A 23,281-nucleotide genomic window follows, 5' to 3' on the forward strand; every position below is an offset into this window, starting at 1 on the left:
ATATGGGCGGCGTCCAGCGATATGATTTGCCTGTCGAGCAATCTGATTGGGTTGTTTAAATTTCTTCAGCTTGTCAAGGGAAACGGTAGAGACGGACAACTACAAAACAATACAAAAATATATTCCATATTTAAATATTATTTCATTAAAGACATTTTTTTTCAATGATTCCTAACGTATACTAATTTATCTTTGTAAAATGTTTTCTTGAATCATATTTGTCTAATTCTTAGTGCGTGTGCGTGTGCGTGTGCGTGTGTTTGTGTGTGTGTGCGGGAGAGGGAAGCAGAAGGAAGCGGACGTATGTTACAGCTACGTCCCCTATGTTAAAGCTGCCTGTTACGCCTTTCCTTTATTATGTCCATGGTTACGCCCTTTGACTCGTGTCAAGACCAATCCGCCCAACGTATGTCTTAAGAGGACAAACCATAGACTAATTCGGATTCCACACACAGAAAACTTCCAGTACACAGTAAGATGTTACATTTTCTGAACTTGTATTGAATTGCTTAACAAACCTAACAGCCTTATCAAGAATAAGAAAAATCGAAATATGTGTATTGAGTTTTTCTCATAAAAGATATTTGTAACCCAATTTTACAAATGTATGTATTTCTTCATGAGGGCCTATGTACAACATAAAAAAAATATTGTGTTTAAATATCTCCAGAAAACAACAGATGATACGATCAACTATGAATTTAAGATCATCAGCAAGAGGATTTCTAGCTTTCCTTCTTTCACTCCCAGGTTGGTACATTTATGTTATAAACATTTACTTGAACTGATACAATGAGTAACATGACAACAATCAACTGGAATGGAGAGAGTGAAACCACAGTACAAATGTATCTTCAACCTAAACGCCAGAATAGGTCATCCAAAACGACCCGTAACATTTTAGCCCATTATCGACTTTGAAGAAACAGCAATATGTCTTGATTTCAAGGTTCTGTCTACCAAAACAAAATGACAATGACAATTTTTAAATGATCAGTGTAAAAAGCAACATTTTAGATAGATTTTGCCATAAAATACACTTTTAACTCTTCTAGCAATAAATGGGTATTTTTTAATGTTACATTGTCTTAGATTCTATTCTGGGTATCATATTTGACTGTTATATATAGGCTCACTTGCTATCAATTTCCTCTCTGGACTGTGTAATCTTTACCGGTAATGCTGGTTTCCGGTAATTTCGGTAATTTCTGGTTGTAGCCAGCCATTGGTCCATCGAGCTTCCTGTTACACCCTTCGACTAGTGTCAAGACCAATCCGCCCAATCACAGCTCAGGCACCAATCACATTGCTTGCCCAAAATGTTAGGGCCATCCTCCAGGCTCTCTTGTACAAGTAAATTGTAACAAGGGAGACTGGAAATTGAGGCTAATCATTTGCTGATTGCTCTCTATTTAATTTGAACTTCACAAGGCAAAGTTGCCGTAGAAATATGTCAACTTTTACTGTATTTGCACAAGCAACTGATCATGCATTTCATCAGCTGAACCTCTTTGTCTTGTTCATTCTCAATGGGATGTTGGTTTTTTTAACAGTGCTGAAGGCTGATTACTGGATTACTTACTCATCTAGTAATGTCTGCGCTCCAAGAGGATCGACGGTTGACATCACCAGCCAATTTAAATACCCTAAAGCACAGCACGTCGATACCACAGTCCAGGAGCCACGGTGGTTTCATAAAAGAGATGTTGATGTGCAAAAAGATACAGACTATGCTGGTCGTGTTAAAAACAATTGCTGGAAGCCCAAATGTATCAGGGTCAGCTGTACTGTAGAGTGTACCCTGAGCATCAGTGACCTGAGACAGAGTGACTCTAGTGAGTACAAGTTCAGGTTAAGAACATACAATACAGTAACCGCCGATATACTGGAATATTCCAGTGACCTTGGAGTGACGCTATCTGTGACAGGTAAACTTTAATTACCAATAAGTCTACTGAGCATCTTGTTAATGTGCGTGTGTGTATGTGTTTGTGTGTGTGTCTAATCTGGTTTATCACTTGTGATTTACACAAGTGATTTACACAACTCATTTGTGTAATTTGTTCTCCCAACCAGGTCTCCAGGTGAAAGTGTCCTTTCCTATCCGTCCAAACAGGGCATCCTTGGAATGTAGCAGTATGTGTGGTCTAGCTGCAAACCCTAGCTACATCTGGATCAGGAATGGTCAGTCACCAAGAGAAGGAATGAAGTACCCTGGCATTGTTTGGTCTCATTATAGCTATTCATGTGCTGTTAAAGGATACGAACATTTCCCCTCTCCTTCAGTGTGTAAGTCAACTCCACAGTGCACTTACATCCTGCCAGGGTAAAGAAATACATTTTGATTTAGTATGAAATGGATTGGCCCTGACGGTAATTTATATAATGAATGAAATATGTTATGTTATAAGATGCTCCAAAGACCCCCGCAGTGACCGTGAGTCCCTCTGGGGGAATAGAGGAGGGCAGCTCAGTGACTCTGAGCTGCAGCAGTGATGCCAACCCAGCAGCTGACTACACCTGGTTCAAACATGGAGACTCAATGGGACAATCAGGACAGAACTACACAATCACTGATATCACATCTGAGCTTGGAGGAAGCTATTACTGTCAAGCACATAATGCAATCGGACGTCATAATTCCACCCTTTTGTTTATTAATGTTACAGGTAATTGTTGTTTTAAAACAACACACACAAACAAACACGAACACACACACACACACACACACACATACATACACATACACACACACACACACCAACACACACACACATACACACACACACACACACACACACACACACACACACACACACACACACACACACACACACACATACAAAGACACACACCTTTGCTGTTTGTGTGTTTGCCAACATTGGGCCTATAAGCATGTTTGAAATCTGTTCTCTGTTTTCTAGAGACATCATCATCACAGATAACAGCAATAGCTGGAGGGGCAGTTGCTGTCTTACTGGCCTCCATACTCCTTCTTGTTCCATTCCTCTGGATGAGGTGAGATAATCTCTCTCTCCCTCCGTCCCATTTATTTAATATTCTTTCACTTCTCCTGTTGCTTCTAAGTATCTCTGTTCTCTCCACTAGAAGAAAGAAGGCCTCCAGAAAAGCATCTGGAATGGGAACAGATACCGTAGATGAGGTGAGAGGCAGGAAGCCATTTTACTAACCCATGATTGAAAAAGGCCATCCTGATGCCACGATACAAGACCACTTGCGAAACTTTTACCTGTGTCTTTAAGAGAGTCCACTCTCTACATCTCAGTGGTCCAGGATCACCAGCATTATCAGGGTCTTGCTTGTATACTTTCATTGAACACCTGTCCACTGTGTTATGATCTGGTAATCTTGGAACATAGTGATTTTTGATAATAGGGTAAGGGTGAGATCAATGTGGGATCTGGAGAGACTTTTGCAAATGAGCAGAATTCAAAAGATGGGTCTAATGATTTATATTCTTGTTTTAAAGAAGTAAATTAATACTTTGTTGAATTGTCAAAGAAGTAGTCTTGAAGTGAAGCCTACTTAATGGCATTACCAATATTCACCACCGGGGGCCTCTAAATTGAATTAAAAACACATGCCTTTAAACAGATTAAAGTGTTGCAAAATGTATTTTTCTGTCCTCTCTCCCCGTCAGCCAATTCCTTTTCCTGTGTATGACAACGTCTTAGCTCTGACCAATCGCTCAGCTCCTGCAGCACAGATAGAACCAATAGAACAGCAGGATGACCTTCACTATGCCAGCATCAACCTCTCTCACCCAGAGAATCAGGAAGTGCCTCGCTGTGTGGCTGGCTCCCGTGTCCAATCAGATCAGATCGAGGAGGTCCTTTACTCTGTGGTCAAGGCCAATGCTGTCCCTGAGTACGTTTCTCTTGGTATTTGTATGGTCTAAGTTTTCGGATTTTGAGATCAACCAAATGGATCTGTTTTACAGGGTGACTGAAGTGTCCATCTCCTCTGTCTTCTTTTCAGGTACTGTGATCTGACAGAGACAGAAGGAACCTCAGAGTTGTACAGAACCGTCAAATAACACCCTAGACTTTGATCCACTGAGCAGCAGGATTTATAAGGATAAAGAATAACTTATTCTGTTTAAACAGGACACTACGCTGGCTGAGGGTTTGCTGGATATACCTAAATGCGCATGCAAATGCAAATGAAAATACATTAGATTAAGTGCATTACACACAAATACAGATTGTATGCAACGGTGAAACCAGATTGAATCAAATGTAGTTTAGTCTGAACTGGGTTCGAAAAACCATCAAATCCACAGGTATACCACCAATGTGGCTCATAGCGTCGGAATATCATTCACCATCTAGGCTCCGTCCTTTGTAAAATGTGTTAGGCTGTATGAACCTAAACTAATCAGATGATAAGACACGTGACCTACCTGCCGTAAATATTTTTAGCATTCCGGTTTTGAGGATTTCAGAATAACGTTTCTGTTCCGGAACAGTTGAAGACCATTTGGTTTTCGTTTCCGTTTCCGTTCCTCGTAAAATTTCGTTCGTTTTCGGTTTTCATTTTCGTTCCTTGAACCGGTTCGGAGCCCTGGTACTCATTCCTTCGACCTTTGTATTATAATCTATTTAGAAATTGAGGCATCTACAATGATATCTGCAATGTTTCCACGCAAGCAAGTGAAAGAGATCAATTTAGCCATCTAGCTCCATAGACCCCAATTCAATCTAAGCTCGCCAGCGATCAGTGGAATTCTTATGGAACTGCAATCACGCTTGATACAAGAGGGTTCTACAGAGGGTGCCAAGGCTCTCCGTAGACTCGCTCTGCTTTCACCTTGAATAACAATTTGAGTTTGCATGACTAAATAACTGAATAAAGTGTGGCTATCGCTCATTTGGATAACTTATTAGATGTGATCATTTGCAGTGACTTACAGTGACCCGCTGCCCAAATATGATGCTCTTTTTGATTTCTTAATAATATAAGATTTTAAAAACTGTCTACCTAAGAATGTTGCGACTTACTTGGGTGAGCATAAAGACGCGAAGCCATCCGACACCACCATAAGGGCGGATGAATATGTTCTAGCTCAAAAGGGTACAAGCTCTTATCCTGCTAAGCCTCAATACTTTGCCTTTCAAAAGACCTTTAAGCCTGCTAAAGAAACATTAGCTGACAACATTCAAAGTGATAAGAAAAGAGACTCGTTCTAGAGATCATCAGTGGACATTGTAAAAACGTACTTGCAAATTGCTTGAATAGCCCTTGTGGTGGATAACCGAGATATAATACACTTTAACTAACTTAAGAGAGAGAAAAAGAAATCGAGGGGTCCGGAGCAAGTATTGACACAAGACTTTATCGTTTAAAAAGCAACAACGATAACAGCCGAATGATTTGCAAAGCACTGCTGGTTCACAAACTCCAGCGTCTTTTTATACACACACACAGAGCAGTTTCTTCTTGAGGTGTCCGCCTCCAATCAGTCATAAATCCGTCTTAATCTGAATGGTCAGCAAATGGTCAACAAAGATAGCCCAAGACACTAGGCTGAGGTCAGCACGCCTTAACCCCGTAGCTTCCTGCTCCTTTTAGGGGTTCCACCATATGGTCTTAACTCGAAATCCGTGGCCACATCACGGAAACACGCCGATATCCGTGTGTGAGCCACGGAATAACAGTGTAATTTACTTGCATTGGAGCAACTTCCGTTGACACAACGACAATTTAAGTGTTTCAGTGAGACCACCCCGGGTTTTGAGTTTAGCCCCCGTGGTTGACTCGCTCGTTGAAACGGGGATCCGTGTGTGAGCCACGGAACATCAGCGTCATTAACTTGCATTGGAGCGAATTCCGTGGCCGCATCACGGAAATCGGCGTATTTCCGTGATGTGTCCACGGATTTCGAGTTATTCGTCCGTAGTCATTTCACGGATTCCTGTGAGACCAGGTTGTCACCAACACCCTCAGCTGGTCCGAGAACACGGCCTCTGTGAGATAGGCTGAGCAGAGGCTGTACTTCATTAGGTCCCTGAAAAAAGCCGGCCTCAGCTGTCAACCGCTCACCCAGGCCTACAGATGTCGGGTGGAGAGCGTCCTCACAGGGGGCATTACTTAGCCCATCTGAACTTGTTTTCGGGCCTACTGTCCGTGGCCCGTTGAAAGTGCTCAGAGAATCTATGCTGACCAAGAATACATCTCCTCACAGTGTGTCTGACTCTGTATCCAAAATTTGTGTAAGACTTCAACTAGCAAAATGGCTTAGGAAAACCTTGGCATGAGCCAGAAACGAATGAAACAGCTTTACGATCAAAAAGCTGTACTGCGTGAGTTTCAACCTGGTGATAAGGTGATTGTGTTTCTCCTCATTCTCGGCTCCGCTCTTCAACCGCGCTACACCGGTCCATATCTTGAATAAGACATGTCGGTGATGTTAATTATGTCATAGCCACACCAGGCAGGAGGAAAACATCTCGCTTGTGTCATATCAACATGCTTAAACACTATTATGATCGAGATGACTCTCAATCAAGGCGTGTTCGTCTCTGTTAATGCGATAAATTCAGCAGTGCCGCTGTCCAGGAGACCTCGTGCTGAAACTGCTACCTCTCTGCCTGTGACCTTTCAATCTGCGGCCTACACCTCAGCATCAACGCAGCCTGGACCTGCTACGTTGCTGCTTGGTGAGGAGGGTGTTCGTTGCACTGACCGAACGTGCTAAAGAGATATCCGCCTTTTTACACCTGATGTCCTTCTACAATACACGCCACGGTCATGCCATTTGGCCTGCGGAATGCTCTAGATACTTTCCAACGTTTCGTCAATCAGGTTCTTGTTGGCATTTCTAATTGTGAGTGGTACCTTGATGATATGGTTGTGTATAGTACCACCTGGTGTTTGCACATAAAACATCTCAAAACGGTGTTCGAGAGATTGTCTGCGGCAAATCTGACCATAAATTTGTGAATTCAAACAAATCCAGTTTCTGTAAGACTGGGTTGCCGTAACGGTGTGTTTGTGTGTGCATACAAGGATCTGTCTGAGAGAGAGAGAGAGAGAGAGAGATAGAGAGAGAGAGAGAGAGAGAGAGAGAGAGAGAGAGAGAGAGAGAGAGAGAGAGAGAGAGAGAGAGAGAGAGAGAGAGAGAGAGAGACAAAATAGGGGAAGGGCAAAAGCAGGAAGCAACTTTATAAAGTCCAGTTTATTGTTCTAAGATCCAAAGTCGTTCCTAGTACTTCAAGTTAATTCTGCGGCATAACAATTATTTGAAAAGGGTTAGGGTTTAATTTATTTGATCTTAAGTGGACAAACCACAGACTCTGGATTTCCAAACACAGACAACTTCCTGTTAAACAGTAAGGCGTTGCCTTTTCTGCACTTTTATTGAATTACTTAGCAAACCTAAGAAACAGCAATATCAAGAACAAGAAACAATCAAAATAAGAAACGGAAATATGTGTATTGAGATTTCTTAAGAAAAATTATCTTAACACAATTGTATTGCCTCTTCGGCCCTACATGCTATGTATACTTTAAAAAAAAAACGATTGTGTTTCAATATCTCAAGAGAACCACAGAGGATACAACAAACTATGAAATTAAGATCATCAGCAAGAGGATTTCTAGCTTTCCTTCTTTCTCTCCCAGGTTGGTTACGTCATCAATATTTACTTGAACTGTTTCAATGAATAATATGTCATGACACCAAGCAACTGGAATGAGGAGAGGGTGAAACCACAGCACAAAGTGATCTCCAACCTAAACGCCATAATATGTGAACAGTTTAGCCCATTATAAACGTACAACTTTATCAAAACATCACGTGTGTCAAGGTTCTGTCTGGAAAAACAAAATGACATTTACAATTGTTTTACAATTGTAAGTGTATTCTCAGTGTAAAAAGTAGGATTGTTGATATATTTGGCATTCAAATGCACTTCAAACTTTTCTAGCGATAAATTGGAATTTTATTTTCCTAATCTTCAGTCAGTATATGCATGTGATTTTTAGTTTTTTATTTAATGCAAATTTTTATTTTTGCTTTGCTTCCGCAAAAAAATCCATTCGCCAGGTTCATCTTATAAATACATTTTGTTTTAAACCGGATAATCAAGAAAATGAATAGCGGGTTCAATTATTTAATTTAATAAAAAAACGTAGATTTTCGAGTGACCCACAGATTACATATTTCTTCTTCTCCTTTGGGACGTACTAGGCTGACTTGATTTTGTGTGGCAAAGTGAAAGTTTATATCCGCTTTACTTCCGGCAAAAGGTTCATTTTATATATATGTTTAGGTTTTGGAATCACTTAAGTAAGAGAAAGATGAAAAGTTTTCACAAGACTACTAAAATGATCAACATGGGGATGGTAGACCTACAGGAAGTGATGCAAACACAGCATTCACAGGGACACAGAATGACTGGGGAGGAAGAAAGCAACGTCTGGTCTATTTTATATAAATCAGGGCCTTTAGGTTTACTAATATAGTAGATCATATAATATACATCTATCCCTACAGGAGGTTATGAAATTAGTCAGTGACCTACTAAGAAACCTGGGCTCCCTTTTATATGAAAAAGGGCCTCAAGGACATGTACGATTTTAATCATGGGGGCTCTAGTCCGACAGGAAGTAAATAAAACAGCCTTATGCTCCATCTCGAGACCTTTAACATCATTGCATAAATTCTTGAGGCCCTCTTTCATATAAAACAGACCCCAGGTCTCCAGCTCACTCCTAAGTGTCCTTGACCCCTAGGTCACTATACACTATACATCCCGTCCTGTAGGGCAGAAAGTGGGATTAATAGTATATTATCTACCTATTTTAGTAAACCTTATTGCCCTGATTCATATAAAATCGACAAGATATCTATATCTCACTCCCAAGTTGTACCCCACATAGAATACACAATTACCTCACTTATTGTATGTCTATTACCCCCTTGTTGATCATTTTAGTAGCTTTTAAGAATGTTTGTCGTCTGCCTTTAACTTTATTGATCGCATTTAAGCCTCAAAAACATTTAAAACACTATTAATTGGTCATGATTATCTTATAAACAAAATATACAGTATATGAAATTAAGCTTTGAAGGGGCTTATCGGTGGAAGCAAGGGAAAGATAAGTCTGTCACAAAGAAGAAGAATAAATGTCATCCCAGGGATTATCTTGTTAGACGAAATGTATTTATCACAGGAATTTGTGTAGATGGATTTCTTTCGGCGGGAGGAAAGTGAATATAAACATCCGTTGTGTAACACCCAAAATATATAATATCATATAATATTATATATAATAAATGTCATCCCTGTTTTACTTGAATTTCTTTATTTGAAAGAGCATCATCAGCTACATCAAATAGCACTACAGCGCAAATAACGTAAAGACATTGATTCAAACAACATGCAAGCTGTGTCCATATGAAGCACCATGGTAACGATATAAAACATTGCGTTAGCTAACATACCAAACATCATATACATTCACCGAACTACCATTATGAATAAAAATGCACATTTGTCGCTAGAAATGTTATCAAAAAACGTCCACTTAGACTCAGACTAAAATGAATTTTATCCATTTTGTTTTGGCGGACAGTAACTTGGCATAGGTACTTAATGTATTCCTGTTTCAATAGGAGGCTAAAATGTTCAGACGGGTTGTTTTAGACGACTTACACAAACAACCTATTTTAGTTGTCGTTTAGGTTGGATAATGTTAAAGAATCTACCTCTAGAATAATGTGTTTCGTTAAGAAGACCAATAGAATAGAGAAATGTCCATTTTATATCTATGAGTTGGGTTTCTTTCTGTCTTTGGGTAAATTCCCCTCAATGCAAGTTGTATACAACCTCTTTTACTTAAAGGGATGTTGCATTGTTTTAGATTCTACTCTGGGTATCATATTTGACTGTTGAATTTTTGATTACTCTATAAATATAGTCTCTGTTGCCAGCCATTTCCCGTCTGACTGGGGCTGTGGTTTTTACTGGTCACGCTATGCTCCCTTACTTCTGTTTTCAACCAAATTTGTTGTTGCAGGCCTTCTACTTGTGTCACAACCAATCCGCCCAATAACAGCTTAAGCACCAATCCCTTGGCTTACCCAAAATGTTGAGGCCATTCTCCAGGCTCTCTTGTGCAATTTAAGTGTCACAAGGGAGGTCGACTCTAATAATTTACTGATTGCTGCTGTTTAACTTGAACTCCACATTTAGGGGGGCCAGAAGGGGAGGGCAAGCTTTTCCTTAAGGGGACCCTATGCCCCAATGCCCAGCCCTCATAACTGCCAGTGTGTGACGTCACATTGCAATATCCGCCTTTATATTAACTATTATTAGTTATTAGTAGTAATGTTTTTTTGTTCATTGTTTAGTATTACCGATAAGTCATTATTGGAGGACACTGTTGTGTTTGAAACAGCAAAAGCGTTCATCATACAAGATGTTGCAGCCTAGGTCACTGTATTTACGTTAAACTCTCTGAAGTCATCACAAAATGGCATACAAATCCCAAGATACATTCTTGTGTATCTTTGTTGTTTGGGCCCTATAGGCCCAAACAACTAAGCAAGAGAACAACTGTGGGGTACGTGAGTGTCCAGTTTTGATTCAGAAGGAAAAACAAATGCTGAGATAAATCAAAGCAATCAAGGCCCAAAAACCGGAACATGAAGGCACAGGGAATGATCACTCCTTTAATTTCTTAGAATATGAGGCATTTGTCAAATAGATTAAAGACAAAGTAGCAAAGTTACCACAGAAAAAATTCAACTTTTACTGGATTTCCACAAGCAACTGATCATGCATTTCAGCTGAACCTCTTTGTCTTGCTTATTCCAAATTAGATGTTTTGTTTTTTACAGCGCTGAAGGCTGACGACTGGATTACTTACCCATCTAGTAATGTCTGCGCTCCGAGAGGATCAACGGTTCACATCAGCTGCCACTATAAATGTCCTAGAAACCCGAACATCACTCTCACAGTCAAGGACAAAAAGTGGTTTTCTCAAAGAGATGTTGATGTGAAAACAGATACAGACTATGCAGGTCGTGTTGAATACAAATGCTCCAGGCCCAGCTGTACCAGTCACATCTGTAATGCAAACTGTACCCTGAGTATCAGTGACCTGAGACAGAGTGACTCTAGTGAGTACAAGTTCAGGTTCAAAACATACCAAGTAGGTATACTGGAATATGCTGCTGGCCTTGGAGTGACGCTATCTGTGACAGGTAAACTTTCATTAATAAGGTGTCTACTGAGCATCTTATTAATGTGTGTGTGTGTGTGTGTGTGTGTGTGTGTGTGTGTGTGTGTGTGTGTGTGTGTGTGTGTGTGTGTGTGTGTGTGTGTGTGTGTGTGTGTGTGTGTGTGTGTGTGTGTTTATTTAAATCACTTGTTTAATCAGGTTTATTTAAATCACTTGTGGAATTTGTTCTCCCACCCAGATCTCGAGGTGAAAGTGTCCTCTCCTATGCGTAACAATCCTAGTTGGGTGGTCTTGGAATGTCACAGTATGTGTGGTCTAGCTGGTAACCCTACCTACATCTGGATCAGGAATGGTCAGTCAGCAGGAGAAGGAATGACGTACCCCGGCTTTGTTTGCTCTCAATATAGCTATTCATGTGCTGTTAAAGGATACGAACATTTCCCCTCTCCTTCAGTGTGTAAGTCAACTCCACAATTCACTGACAACACGCCAGGGTAAAGAAATACATTTTAGATTTAGTATGAATGGATTGAAGCTGACAGTAATTTATGTAATTAATGATTTATACATTTTTTCAGACGCTCCAAAGACCCCCTCAGTGATCGTGAGTCCCTCTGGTGAAATAGTGGAGGGCAGTTCATTGACTCTGAGCTGCAGCAGTGATGCCAACCCAGCAGCTGACTACACCTGGTTCAAACATGGAGACACAGTGGGACAATCAGGACAGAACTACACAATAACTAATATCACATCTGAGCTTGGAGGAAACTATTACTGCCAAGCTCATAATGCAATCGGACGTCATGATTCCACCTTTTTGTTCATTAATTGGAAAGGTAATTGTTGGTTTAAAACCACACACAAACACACGCACACACACACACACACACACACAAACACACACAAACGCAAACACACATACACAGACACACACCTTTGCTGTTTCTGTGTGCCAACATTTGGCCTCTAAACATTTGTAATCAATGTTAGAATTCTGTTTTCTAGAGAGATCATCATCATCACAGACAACAGCCATAGCTGTACGGGCAGTTGCTGTCTTACTGGCCTCCATACTCCTTCTGGTTGCATTCCTCTGGATGAGGTGAGATAATGTCTCACTTCCTCCGTTGCATTCATTTAATATTCTTTCACTTCTCCTGTTGCTTCTAAGTATCTCTGTTCTCTTCACTAAAAGAAAGAAGGCCTCCAGAAAAGCATCTGGAATGGGAACAGATACCGTAGATGAGGTGAGTCGCATGAAGCCATTTTACTAACCCATGATTGAATAAGGCCACCCTGATGCCACATTACAAGACCACTTGAGAAACTTCTATTTTTTGCCTTGGCAAGTCCTTAGGAGAGTCCAATAGAAGAGTCTGTACATCTCAGTGCTCAAGGATCACCAGCTTTATCAGAGTCTTGCTTGTATACTTTCATTGGACCCCTGTCCTCTTTATTATAATGTGGTAATCTGAGAACATAAACCTCACTTCAATTCATTATCAGTTTCTGATTTAAGAATCACAAATGGACAGGGGCAAATCTAGGTTCTGACTTTTGGGGGGGCTGAACCCCAGGAAGCCACAGGGGCCTATGAAGTAAATAAAGTCCTGTCCAAAAAAATTCCACAACCTTTATATCTATCTTAATTACTATGCTGTTGTATGTCTAAGCCAATAGCTGGCAGTGTCAGCTAAAAAATGCAGTTCTGAACCACTAAAGTGATGAAAGGAAAAAAGACTGTTTGGATGAAGGAATAATCCATGGATGTGAACTGTACAAACAAATTTGAGGCATATAAAATTTCCTTTGTGTAAGTTTCACTCAAAAATGACCATATTTTCCCTTTTTTTTATTTACACAGTTACTGAAACACATTGGTGAAACATGTACTAGATCAATAATATGAGAAACATACAACTTTTTCGGGAGCACTAAATTATGTCACCTCAGTTTCATGGACCAATACAATATTATAAATTGTATCAACATACATGTTTATTAATGTATGTTTATGCAAAAAAATCAACAAGTACAACATGTACTAGCCTAATCCTATGATTAACAGACCACTATTTCGGGAGCACTAAACTATGTTGTCTCACTTTCAGGGACTATTACATTTTTATAAATCTTCTGATGCAAAAGAATCTTGTTCTGCTGCAAAAAAAGAGGGTGCTAATTTTCAGTAAAAAACAAAAAGCTGGCATTATTTTATCAGCTGAGGGCGTTTTCATTGCCAACGTGAGCTAATCAACAAGTAGGCCTAAAACATGTTTTAGTGATTCTCAATAATTTTCTGTCATTCCCCCCCTAGGCACCCTCCCTGTATTGAAATAGCCTACTATTGAGAAGCTGTTAATATTTATTTATTTAGATCTGTAAAATTAGCGGAGATAACATCTGCAGCAACTTAAAACTATCTCCAACTTCAGTTTATTAACTCAATTTGTAACATTTAAACAAGACTGCTAAGTCTGTGTGAATCTCAAAACAGAGAAACAAGAGCAAATGATTCACTGGGGTTTGCATTTAATTAAAAATATTTTTAAACAGTAAACATTGGTCACTTGTAAGCTTCATCAGCTTATTCCCTTTCAAAAAAAATATTTTTTGTTGAACATGTGGTACTTGTTGATTAGCTCAGTTGTTATGGCAATGAATACGCCCTCAGATGATAAAATAATACCGGCGTTTTTTTTCAACTGAAAATTAGCACCCATGTCAACTTTTTCTGCTCCCTGCACCTTAATCATGCTACACAGCATTACAAGCTCCTGCCGACTAAAACATGAAGAAATTCAAGAGGAAGCATAGATAGAATCGCCTTGTGGTCAACTGTCATTTAATACATCTGACAGATTATGTCAAGGTTTTAAAATGAATATTATTATTATTACCTGGTAATGTTATTACACAGCTGGAAATCGTGGATTTTCTGATAAAGACTAGCTAGCCTTTTTGACAGACAAAACAGCAGAAACTATGTTAGGTGCGCTCGTGCTGCATTTTTGGTTTTGTCAAACAGGAGACTCCCACCCACAAATCAGAGGTTAGAGATTCCTGCAGGAAGGTTGCGCTCGATTTCACTACCCCATTTGAGCCTGTTCATGAGTGTACAACATCCATTCTCTCATTGCTTGTGTAAAAAAAAAAGAGGTTGAATATGAGATTTGAGGACGAAACGATAGGTCGGGCTCAGGCAAGTTTTGGGTGGGCTTGAGCCCACCCAAAAGAGGTCTAGCTTCGCCACTGTAAGTGATGTTTGCTAATAGGGTGAGATCAATGTGGGATCTAGAGAGACTTCTGCAAAAGAGCAGAATGAAAAGATGGGTGTAATGATGTCTATTCTTGTTTTAAAGAAGTAAATTAATACTTTGTTGAATTGTCAAGGAAGGAGTCTTGAAGTGAAGCCTACTTAATGGTGTTACCACTAGTCAGCACCGGGGGCCTCTAATTGAATTAGAAACACATGCCTTTAAATAGTCTTCTCAAAATGCATTTTCCTGTCCTCTCTCCCATTCAGCCACTTCCTGATCCTGTGTATGAGAACGTCTTAGCTCTGACCAATCTCTCAGCTCCTGCAGCACAGAGAGAACCAACAGAGGGAACTCGCTGTGTGGCTGGCTCCCGTGTCCATTCAGATCAGATCTAGGAGGACCTTTACTCTGTGATCTAGGTCTAAAGACCCAATGCTGTCCCTGAGTAAGCATCTCTTGGTATTTCCCATATCCCCTTCCATGTCTTATTTTCAGGGACCATGATCTGACAGAGACAGAAGGAACCTCTGAGTTGTACAAAACCATCAAATAACACCCTTGACTTTGAACCTGTGATGGCAGCAGGATTTAGAAGGATAAAGAATAACTTATTCAGTTTAAACAGGACAATACGCTGGCTGATCGTTTGCTGAATATACTTAAATGTGCTGGCAAATGCGGATGAAAATACATTAGATTAAGTGCATTACACACAAATACAGATTGTATTTAACAGTGTTACCAGATTGTATCAAATGTAGTTTAGTCTTAACTGGGTTCGGAAAACCATCACATCCACAGGTTTACCACCAATGTGGCTCATTGCGTTGAAATATCATCCACCATCTAGGCTCCATCCTTGTAAAATGTGTTCGGCTGTATGAAGCTAAACTCCAACTCAAACTGATGAGATGATAAGACAGGTGACTGAGCTGCTGTAAATATTTGTAATACAGTGATCAGAAGCCATGTTGGCTATCTGTAATGTCATAAAACCGTAACAGATTTTTACTTTAACCTTGTATTAAAATTTAAATTTGCATGAATCAATAACTGCAGTGTGGCTTTTTCGTCATTTGGATATCTTACTTGATGTGATAATTTACAGTGGCTTACAGAAAAAATGCTTCCATGGTTATTCGAGAGTTGGCAATATGTTAGAAGCAAAGCAGGGGGTGAATGCTAACATGTCAGAGTCCTCTCCCTGAGTGTGTGCGGGGATGGCTCTGTTGCTGTCGGATAGCTCAAATGATTACGTCCCATGTCCTTTCCTAACCTCTTTTCCTTGGCCTCATTGGAAAATGAGGTGAGGAAAAGGTAGTGTGAGGAAAGATGTGAAGGAGAATTCATCAAGCACTTAGCTTGATGAATTCTGGGTGCAAGGGGAATCCGACCGTACTTACACTGGGCTACGTCAATATACGATGGCAAGTCTAATAGACGGGGTTCGCCATGATGCAACTACAACACGAGTCTGATCAGGTAGGGGTGCATGACCAGCCATCTACCACACACACCATTTTCCACCCCTTTTGGTCTTTAAGTGTTGCACAAAGAAAGGAAATAGCTATTACGCCTTGGTCTAAAAGGTCTAAGAAACACTGGCAGAATTCAATATCTCATGTAAAACTAGCCTGTTACGAAGCTCCGATACATTAGGTACATTTTAGATAGCCACAACTGGTCAATAAGCAGCTGTACAGGCACCATGAAGTACATCTGTTATAGTCTACCTTACACCTAGCATGTTTATACTCTAATCATGCATTGAATAATGCTTCCTGCAAGGGACAATGCTGCAATGCTACGCTTTGATATCTTAAAATGTAAACTCAAGGTGATTGATTGATGAGCAGGCTTCATCACAATCACATCATGATACGGCCATATGTCTTCTGTTTAGCAAACACCAGCATCGGGCCGGTGTGTCAGTCGGTGGTGGCAGGCTGTATTACGTTTTTGGTTGCCATAAAATTGCCAGCATTAGCCCACTTCAGCCTGCATGCTGTCGTTGGGCGGTGATGTTAGTCGGGGCAAGCTGCGAGCCCTTTCACTAGTGTTCATGTCGGCTGAGCCACGGTGAATCCCTCCTGCTTTCACTTTAGAGTCAACCCGTGCTTGGATTTGCAAAAGGGGGGTAAATCTGTATAGAGAGAGATTACCATGTGCTTCTTTAACCCACTTAAATATTGAAGACAGCCTACTTGGTATGATAAGCACTTGTTAAATGACATATTAGAAGCGTATTGCCATTCAATTGGGTTCATTGTATTTGTTGGATTTATTGGATTCATAGATTAATCCAATTCACTCTTCATTACTTGTTTGGGTTTTATTGTAACGAGAATCCATTTCTCTCAAAATTTAACTTTTGGGTTTCAATGTAAGGTGAATCCAATTCACTCACCATTTATTTAAGTATGGGTTTACTGTGGTCATTTAGTTGTGTTCACTGCACAGCCTTTTCACATGGGTTCCCTGCCAGGTGAATACAATTCATTCCTTTCCATTGCCGGTTTAGAAGAGTCATTGTATTTGGTTCACTGTATCGTCTTTTCATTTGGGTTCACCGCAGTGTACACTTAACCCAGTTCACTCCACATTGACGTCACTGGGTTCGCTGCACACTGTTTCATTTGGGCTCCCTGCACAGTCCCCAGGATCACTGTACAGCCTGGACCGGGCCGTCAGCTGTCTGCCCTGGACGGTGGGCAGGCTGCGGCCGTCGCGGCCGTAGCAGGACCCCACGCTCTTCTGAGTGCTGCGGTGGCGGTGCAGGGTGCTGCGGAGGCTGGTGTCCGCCCGGGACAGGGTGCACATGCTGGCAGGGCGTCCCGGGCCGAGGCGCGTGCTGCGCAGCTCCAGCTCGTCGTAGCTCCCGGACTCACGCACGCACGGGCAGCAGCGCAACACGTGCTTGAAGCCCGCCCGGAACCTGGACCCTCCACACACACACACACGCATGCACGCACGCACGCACGCACGCACGCATGCACGAACACACACACACACACACACACACACACACACACACACACACATGTAAATACACGCACATAAACATGTACAGAAGCACACATGTACACACACACACACGCACAAACACGCAGGCACACAAACACACAATATCCAGGTTATTGAATAATTGTTAGAATCTTCAAGGGGAGTGTGTGTGTGTGTGTGTGTGTGTGCGCGCGTGCGCGCGTGCGTGTGCGCGCGCATGCGTGCGTGTGTGTGTGTGTGAATACAAGTGTTTCTCAAGGGAGAGAGAGAGGGAGCCCACCTGCTGTTGAGGCAGCAGTAGATGATGGGGTTGTACATGGTGGAGCTCATGGCCAGCCACATCACCGACAGGTACACCTGCTGGATGTACTTCCAGCGGGTCAGTGGCTTGGACAGGCCCGTCACGATGAAGTACACGTGATAGGGCAGCCAGCAGAGGGCAAAGGTCACCACCACAATGATCATCATCTTCACCACCTGAAGAGAAGATGAGAGAGAAATGGCAGGGAAAGCTAGGTCAGAGTCAATATACTTCTCTTTGCATTGTGTGTGGTCATTCTTGACTTTTCCTTCTCCCTTATGTATATTTTAGTAAGAACATCTTGATATATCAAAATAATATGAGAAAATACCACCACTGATATTATAGACTATCAAATGCATCATTGTTCCACATTATTACAATAATAATACCATTTATAGGAGGGTGTGCGAGAGACTCAGAGACAACACGGAGGAGCCAAAGACTGAGCCCTGGCATGAGGCAGACGGTGAGATCATGGACAGAAACACATCAAACCTTTTGAGGGATGGGTAAACACAGAGGCATTGCAGAGGGATTAGATAGGAACATTATACTGAGTCCAGCAGTCTGGGGACTGATCCATCTGTTGGTAGGTCCCGGTCCACTCCACAAAAATCTCCCGATTTACTTAAAGGTATGATATGCAAAATAATGGGTTTGAAAGGGGCTCTGAAACACACACTTTCATGTAGAAGCTAACTTTAAAGCTAAAGTGATTGGTTAATAGCCCCAAATCTGCAGCAGTGTAGAGACGAAGCTTTTCCAGTGAGCCTTGCTGTTTAAGGGCGCGTGTCCACATTGCGTTTTTGCGGCAAGAAAACCACTGGCAGGGAGCTGGGGAACAAAGCGCTTGTGCAATGAGAGAAAAAAACGGTGCACGCAGGTTTTGTTTCTATGAGAACATAACACCAGTATAACTGTCGCGTAGTTTCCTATTTGTTATCTCTATTTGACATATCATAACGTTCCGCGGACACAGCAAGAACAAGTTTCCCCACCATTTTCGGTATGGATATTTTTCGACTAAAAGCGCTGCAATTGGAGCGCCCTGAAAAAAGACGCTGGCGGCAGTGTTTTTTCTCAAGGCTGCCCACACTTCTGTAAAGGGTCTCTTCTCATTGGGAACACTTTAAAATGAAAAACAATTGACAAATTAGCTTTTTATGATTTATATTTGACATATCATAAGGTTAATTGTTTCCATGGACGACGAGCCCGCCCCCACTAATGTATGATTGGTTGCGGCAGGGAGTGGCTGCACAAAAAAGCTGCATGCTTCTGCATACGCTCTGTCCTCCTTGGGAACAGTTGAAAAACCCTTTGTTGAGAAGGTCGTAGCGGGCCGGACCCACCATACGCGTCGTCATGAGTTAGGAAACACGCGTCCCATTCACTTTGTATCAGACGCAATATCACGTGGGGCAATGCATTGAGGGTATACTAGTGTGCGGGCGGGCCGAACGGACTTAATTTCCTGGTTTTAAGCACATCCATAAACGACTTGGTAAACTCCAACAAGCAGCAACTAGAGAGGGTTTGGTTGATGCTGCTCATTGTCACGCGTTTAGTTGGGCCGGGCTGTACGTTTGGGAAGAGTTTGGAGGGAGTAGGGAGAGGGAGGGTCAAGGAGCACATTTAGACTAAAGCTAGATTGAATTGCGTGAACCTAAAAAGTAAAAACATTAAAAAATATATATCTTTAACCTTGTGGAGAGGTCAAACCGTTGACCAGTACCTAAACGCTGCTGCTGCTAAACCTTAAACATCCCACACCAACCATTGTGTGGAGGCTTCGTCATCGAATACAGGGTGGCAGCAATACAAACACAAGAATCAACAAGAGAGGCTGAAAGGTCATGGATGATGCAGCAGACACAGTGGTGTCTTCGGGGGGGGGGGGGGGTGGAAGCATCCCTGGGTCGACCGCTTTATCAGGACACACTGCAGGTGGGAAGGGGGGGGGGGGGTATTTGATGACAAAGCTCTGACGACACACTTCCTGAAGGAGCCGCTAGCGCTTTCATTCATATCTCTAAACCAGGACCTAAGTATGTAAACGTCTTCTCAATAAAATCATGAGGGCCAATAAAGATGGTCCATCTTTATACCACCCGGCCGAAAGGTTCTGGATTCAAACCCCATTCTCTAACCTGTAGGCGTCCTTGCGTAAATTGCCCTAATCCATACCTGGTCATTAATGAAGTTCATCTTTAGAAAAAAGTCATGCTAAATGACTAAAAAAAAAAAGAGTACCTAGGCTATGTGGGCATGTGCTTCATGGATAATTGTGGTTCCTAGATTTATTCATTACTTCTTTCAAAATGTTGTCTGGGTTAATTCTATAAAGCACTTTGAAATAAATGTTCTTGCCTGAAATGTGCTCTATTGATAAAGTTTACATCGACGTAGGATTGTCGAATAATGGTTGTTTTTAAGTGATTGGATAAAGAAAACAATATAACCGTTATTAATATCCAAATTTCTGACCTTTATTATGTGACATTTTAATCTCACAAAAAAAGTGAGATTGGTATTCGGGCTGATTCAGTCAATTCGACTGTATTCCCTCTTGGTAATCCTGCATCCGGCTACATAGATGTTTGTCATTTAAACTGAGATGGCCTTAATCCCTGTGTTTCAGCGGCCCGGTCACTCAGTGTGTGTGAGGGAGCATGCTGAGGTGTCCGACAGCCTACTGGCATGCATGCAGCGGTCACATCCCTATATGTCTCCATTACCTCATTAGCCTCTCATAACATAAGTATCACTAAAACCACGCAGCTATAAATGGTAAAGGCTACTGCGTGTGTGTGTGTGTGTGTGTGTGTGTGTGTGTGTGTGTGTGTGTGTGTGTGTGTGTGTGTGTGTGTGTGTGTGTGTGTGTGTGTGTGTGTGTGTGTGTGTGTGTCCGTGTGTTTTGGGTGTGTGTGTGGGAATTACAACGGGATCATAGAAGCAAATTCACACACAGACACATACACACACACATACACACACACACCAATGCAGATACACATACACACATGAATATACACACACACACACACACACACACACACACACACACACACACACACACACACACACACACACACACACACACACACACACACACACACACACACACACACACACACACAGTTCACAGTTTGCCATTCACAGATTAGGCATTGATCTTGGACTAGGAATTAGTGCATGCTGTATTATGTTATTATCAAACATGGCCCCCTCTCAGACGCACACGTTAACATACATTTGCAGGTAAACACGCCCCCTCCAACACACACACACACTGGGAGTGCGAAGGAAAGATAGATAGAGACAAAAATACAGAATAATTTCTTCAATATATTTTAGAAAGGGGAAGGTTCCTGTACCCACTTTGCGTTTAGCCTTCAGCTGTCCATGGTTGTTATCCGAGGAGTTCCCTGGGACCTCCCCTCCCCACAGGGTGACCCCCACGATGGTGTAGGTGATAGCCATCACCACTAGGGGCAGCACATACACCAACACGATCACTATGATGTGGTACCTGCAAGAGAGGGATATTTGTTAAATTATTACAACCGCTATGTTGAAGGAAGTGCAAATTCTAATGTTTAATAATCTATGATGTATATAATGTATTATGTGTGTTTGCGTTTATGAGTTTGTGTGTGTGTGTGTGTGTGTGTGTGTGTGTGTGTGTGTGTGTGTGTGTGTGTGTGTGTGTGTGTGTGTGTGTGTGTGTGTGTGTGTGTGTGTGTGTGTGCTTGCTCATGTGTGTGTGTTAGTGTGTGTTTTTGCGTGTGTAGGTTCATGTGTGTGTGTGTGTGTGTGTGTGTGTGTGTGTGTGTGTGTGTGTGTGTGTGTGTGTGTGTGTGTGTGTGTGTGTGTGTGTGTGTGTGTGTGTGTGTGTGCGCGTGCGTGCGTGCGTGTGTGTGCTAGCGCTCACATGAAGGCGTCGTCCTGCTTGCGCGGCCAGGCGATGTAGCAGAGCGTGCGCCGCGGAACGCTGAGCACCTTTGAGAAGTAGCAGACGGGAAAGGCCAGCACCACCGCCAGTCCCCAGATACTCACGATCACCGCCTTTGTGGCCATCGCCGACATACGCGGCGTCAGCGGGTGGATGATGGCCATGTACCTGCGTCGGAGAGAGGCCCAAAGAGTCTAGAGATAGTCGAGGCGCATGGGCAAAAAATGAGCCTCAAAGGCGCAGTTAAAGCAGTGTGTGTGCCCGCAAAAGCGAGCAGTTTAGCTTATTCCTGGTCGTATTCATGATCTTGTTGAAAACAGGTTGACAACAGGATCACTTAATCAAATCCAATTATTAATTGAAAACAATTAAACTAAATGGATCCTATTGTTTAAATATATTCATATAGTAGTACAATAAATATATCCAACAAAGTGATGAGAGGACATTAGATGACAATTATTGAATTCGACATTAGTAAAAAGTCAACCAACTGGACTTGCAGTATATCAAACCCATCGCCGCCCTGATCCTTACCGGTCCATGGCGATGGCCGTCATGGAGTAGATGCTGGCGAACACGGCGGCGACGGGGAAGAAGTTGTGGAACCTGCAGTACGCCTCTCCAAAGTACCACTCGCCTTGCACCGCGTAGATAAAGTTGATCAACGTGTTGAACGCGGCCATCGAAGCGTCGGCAAAAGCCAAGTTCAGCAGGAAGTAGTTGGTGACTGTTCTCATCCGCCTGTGCGCCAACACGATCCAAATGACGATTAGGTTGCCAAGGAGCGCAACAGCCAGGACGGAGCTGTACGCCACGGACCACAGCGCGATGCGCCACGCCGGTTGAACGAACGGATTGGTCCAATTTCGTGTCGTGTTGGACATGTTGTGAACAGCAGCCATGCCGCAGTGTCAGCGGTCAGATCATTTGGGTTAAAGTACTGATGATGAACAGGCGCTGCATCCCACTTTGTCTCCAACCAATTCACCACTGCAGACGACCGTGATTTAATCTAAGAGAGAGTGTGCTCTTGAGCAGGTCAAAGCTGGTTCACTGCGTTTGGAGACATCGAGGGGGAAAAGTGAGGTGCTATATTTGTTAATCCAATCGAAACAGCTCTCAATATCATCCCACCTCCCACCTTCCCCCGCCACAGAAGCCCGCATGCAATTGCGCACAACTCCATGGTCCCCGTTAACTCCCCGATTTCCCTAAACAGAAAAAAAATAAGCGGGTACACTCAACCTACTTATCAAACCAACAGTTGGAAAACAGATTTTTCCTCAGAGCCAAAAGGTTACTCGTGTCTTCTTTCAGTCGCGTGCGTTACGAAAGATGGGCCACCCTACCATAGTCGGTCGCCAGAACTAAATTTAAAGCATAATGACATGGCTAGTGACCAAATAAATCGTTTTAATAGTACTATTATGCTTTGATTATTTGACAACAAATACAGCGTAATCCGGGTAAACTCAGAGCGACGCAGATAACATTCCCAGGCTCCCAAAGGAAACCCATCGAGCCTCTCTTTTTTTTTAACTCATG

The 23,281-nt window shown here is 42.1% G+C and overlaps 2 protein-coding genes across 9 annotated transcripts; one reads left to right on the forward strand and one right to left on the reverse strand.

Moving 5' to 3' along the window:
• The first annotated feature begins 280 nt into the window (after positions 1 to 280).
• LOC130379402 (sialic acid-binding Ig-like lectin 14) lies at positions 281 to 15,571 on the forward strand. 8 transcript variants are annotated; one of them, XM_056586198.1, is made up of 16 exons: positions 281 to 472; positions 671 to 750; positions 1,554 to 1,928; positions 2,077 to 2,289; positions 2,412 to 2,669; positions 2,925 to 3,018; positions 3,109 to 3,163; positions 3,662 to 3,888; positions 4,000 to 7,352; positions 7,565 to 7,644; positions 10,868 to 11,233; positions 11,450 to 11,668; positions 11,790 to 12,047; positions 12,217 to 12,313; positions 12,407 to 12,458; positions 14,738 to 15,569. In XM_056586198.1, exons 10-16 carry the CDS (start codon positions 7,590 to 7,592, stop codon positions 14,864 to 14,866), a joined length of 1,176 nt encoding a protein of 391 aa, XP_056442173.1. In that variant the 5' UTR covers positions 281 to 472; positions 671 to 750; positions 1,554 to 1,928; positions 2,077 to 2,289; positions 2,412 to 2,669; positions 2,925 to 3,018; positions 3,109 to 3,163; positions 3,662 to 3,888; positions 4,000 to 7,352; positions 7,565 to 7,589; the 3' UTR covers positions 14,867 to 15,569. The 8 variants fall into 8 exon arrangements, with proteins under 8 accessions (XP_056442173.1, XP_056442174.1, XP_056442170.1 ...); XM_056586199.1 differs by having other exon boundaries at positions 4,000 to 7,644; positions 12,411 to 12,458; positions 14,738 to 15,571; XM_056586195.1 differs by having other exon boundaries at positions 4,000 to 7,644; positions 14,738 to 15,570.
• A 614-nt stretch (positions 15,572 to 16,185) lies between these two features.
• On the reverse strand, positions 16,186 to 22,743 carry LOC130379404 (neuromedin-K receptor-like). The gene is made up of 5 exons (XM_056586200.1): positions 22,271 to 22,743; positions 21,713 to 21,901; positions 21,160 to 21,310; positions 17,755 to 17,951; positions 16,186 to 17,406 (listed from the first exon to the last, which is right to left on the reverse strand). Exons 1-5 carry the CDS (start codon positions 22,636 to 22,638, stop codon positions 17,064 to 17,066), a joined length of 1,248 nt encoding a protein of 415 aa, XP_056442175.1. The 5' UTR covers positions 22,639 to 22,743; the 3' UTR covers positions 16,186 to 17,063.
• Positions 22,744 to 23,281: the final 538 nt, after the last annotated feature.

Source organism: Gadus chalcogrammus, chromosome 3 (assembly GCF_026213295.1).
Source record: "Gadus chalcogrammus isolate NIFS_2021 chromosome 3, NIFS_Gcha_1.0, whole genome shotgun sequence".
In the NCBI taxonomy this organism is placed as follows: Eukaryota; Metazoa; Chordata; class Actinopteri; order Gadiformes; family Gadidae; genus Gadus; species Gadus chalcogrammus.

Coding starts and splice junctions, on each gene's coding strand:
- LOC130379402 (XM_056586192.1), top strand. CDS start 681: ATGATACGATCAACTATGAATTTAAGATCATCAGCAAGAGGATTTCTA. Junction 2,670..2,924: donor TTTGTTTATTAATGTTACAG/GTAATTGTTGTT, acceptor TCTGTTTTCTAG/AGACATCATCATCACAGATA. Junction 3,019..3,108: donor GTTCCATTCCTCTGGATGAG/GTGAGATAATCT, acceptor TCTCTCCACTAG/AAGAAAGAAGGCCTCCAGAA.
- LOC130379404 (XM_056586200.1), bottom strand. CDS start 22,638: ATGGCTGCTGTTCACAACATGTCCAACACGACACGAAATTGGACCAAT. Junction 17,952..21,159: donor AGCTGAAGGCTAAACGCAAA/GTGGGTACAGGA, acceptor TCTTCTCTTCAG/GTGGTGAAGATGATGATCAT. Junction 17,407..17,754: donor TACTGCTGCCTCAACAGCAG/GTGGGCTCCCTC, acceptor TGGAGGGTCCAG/GTTCCGGGCGGGCTTCAAGC.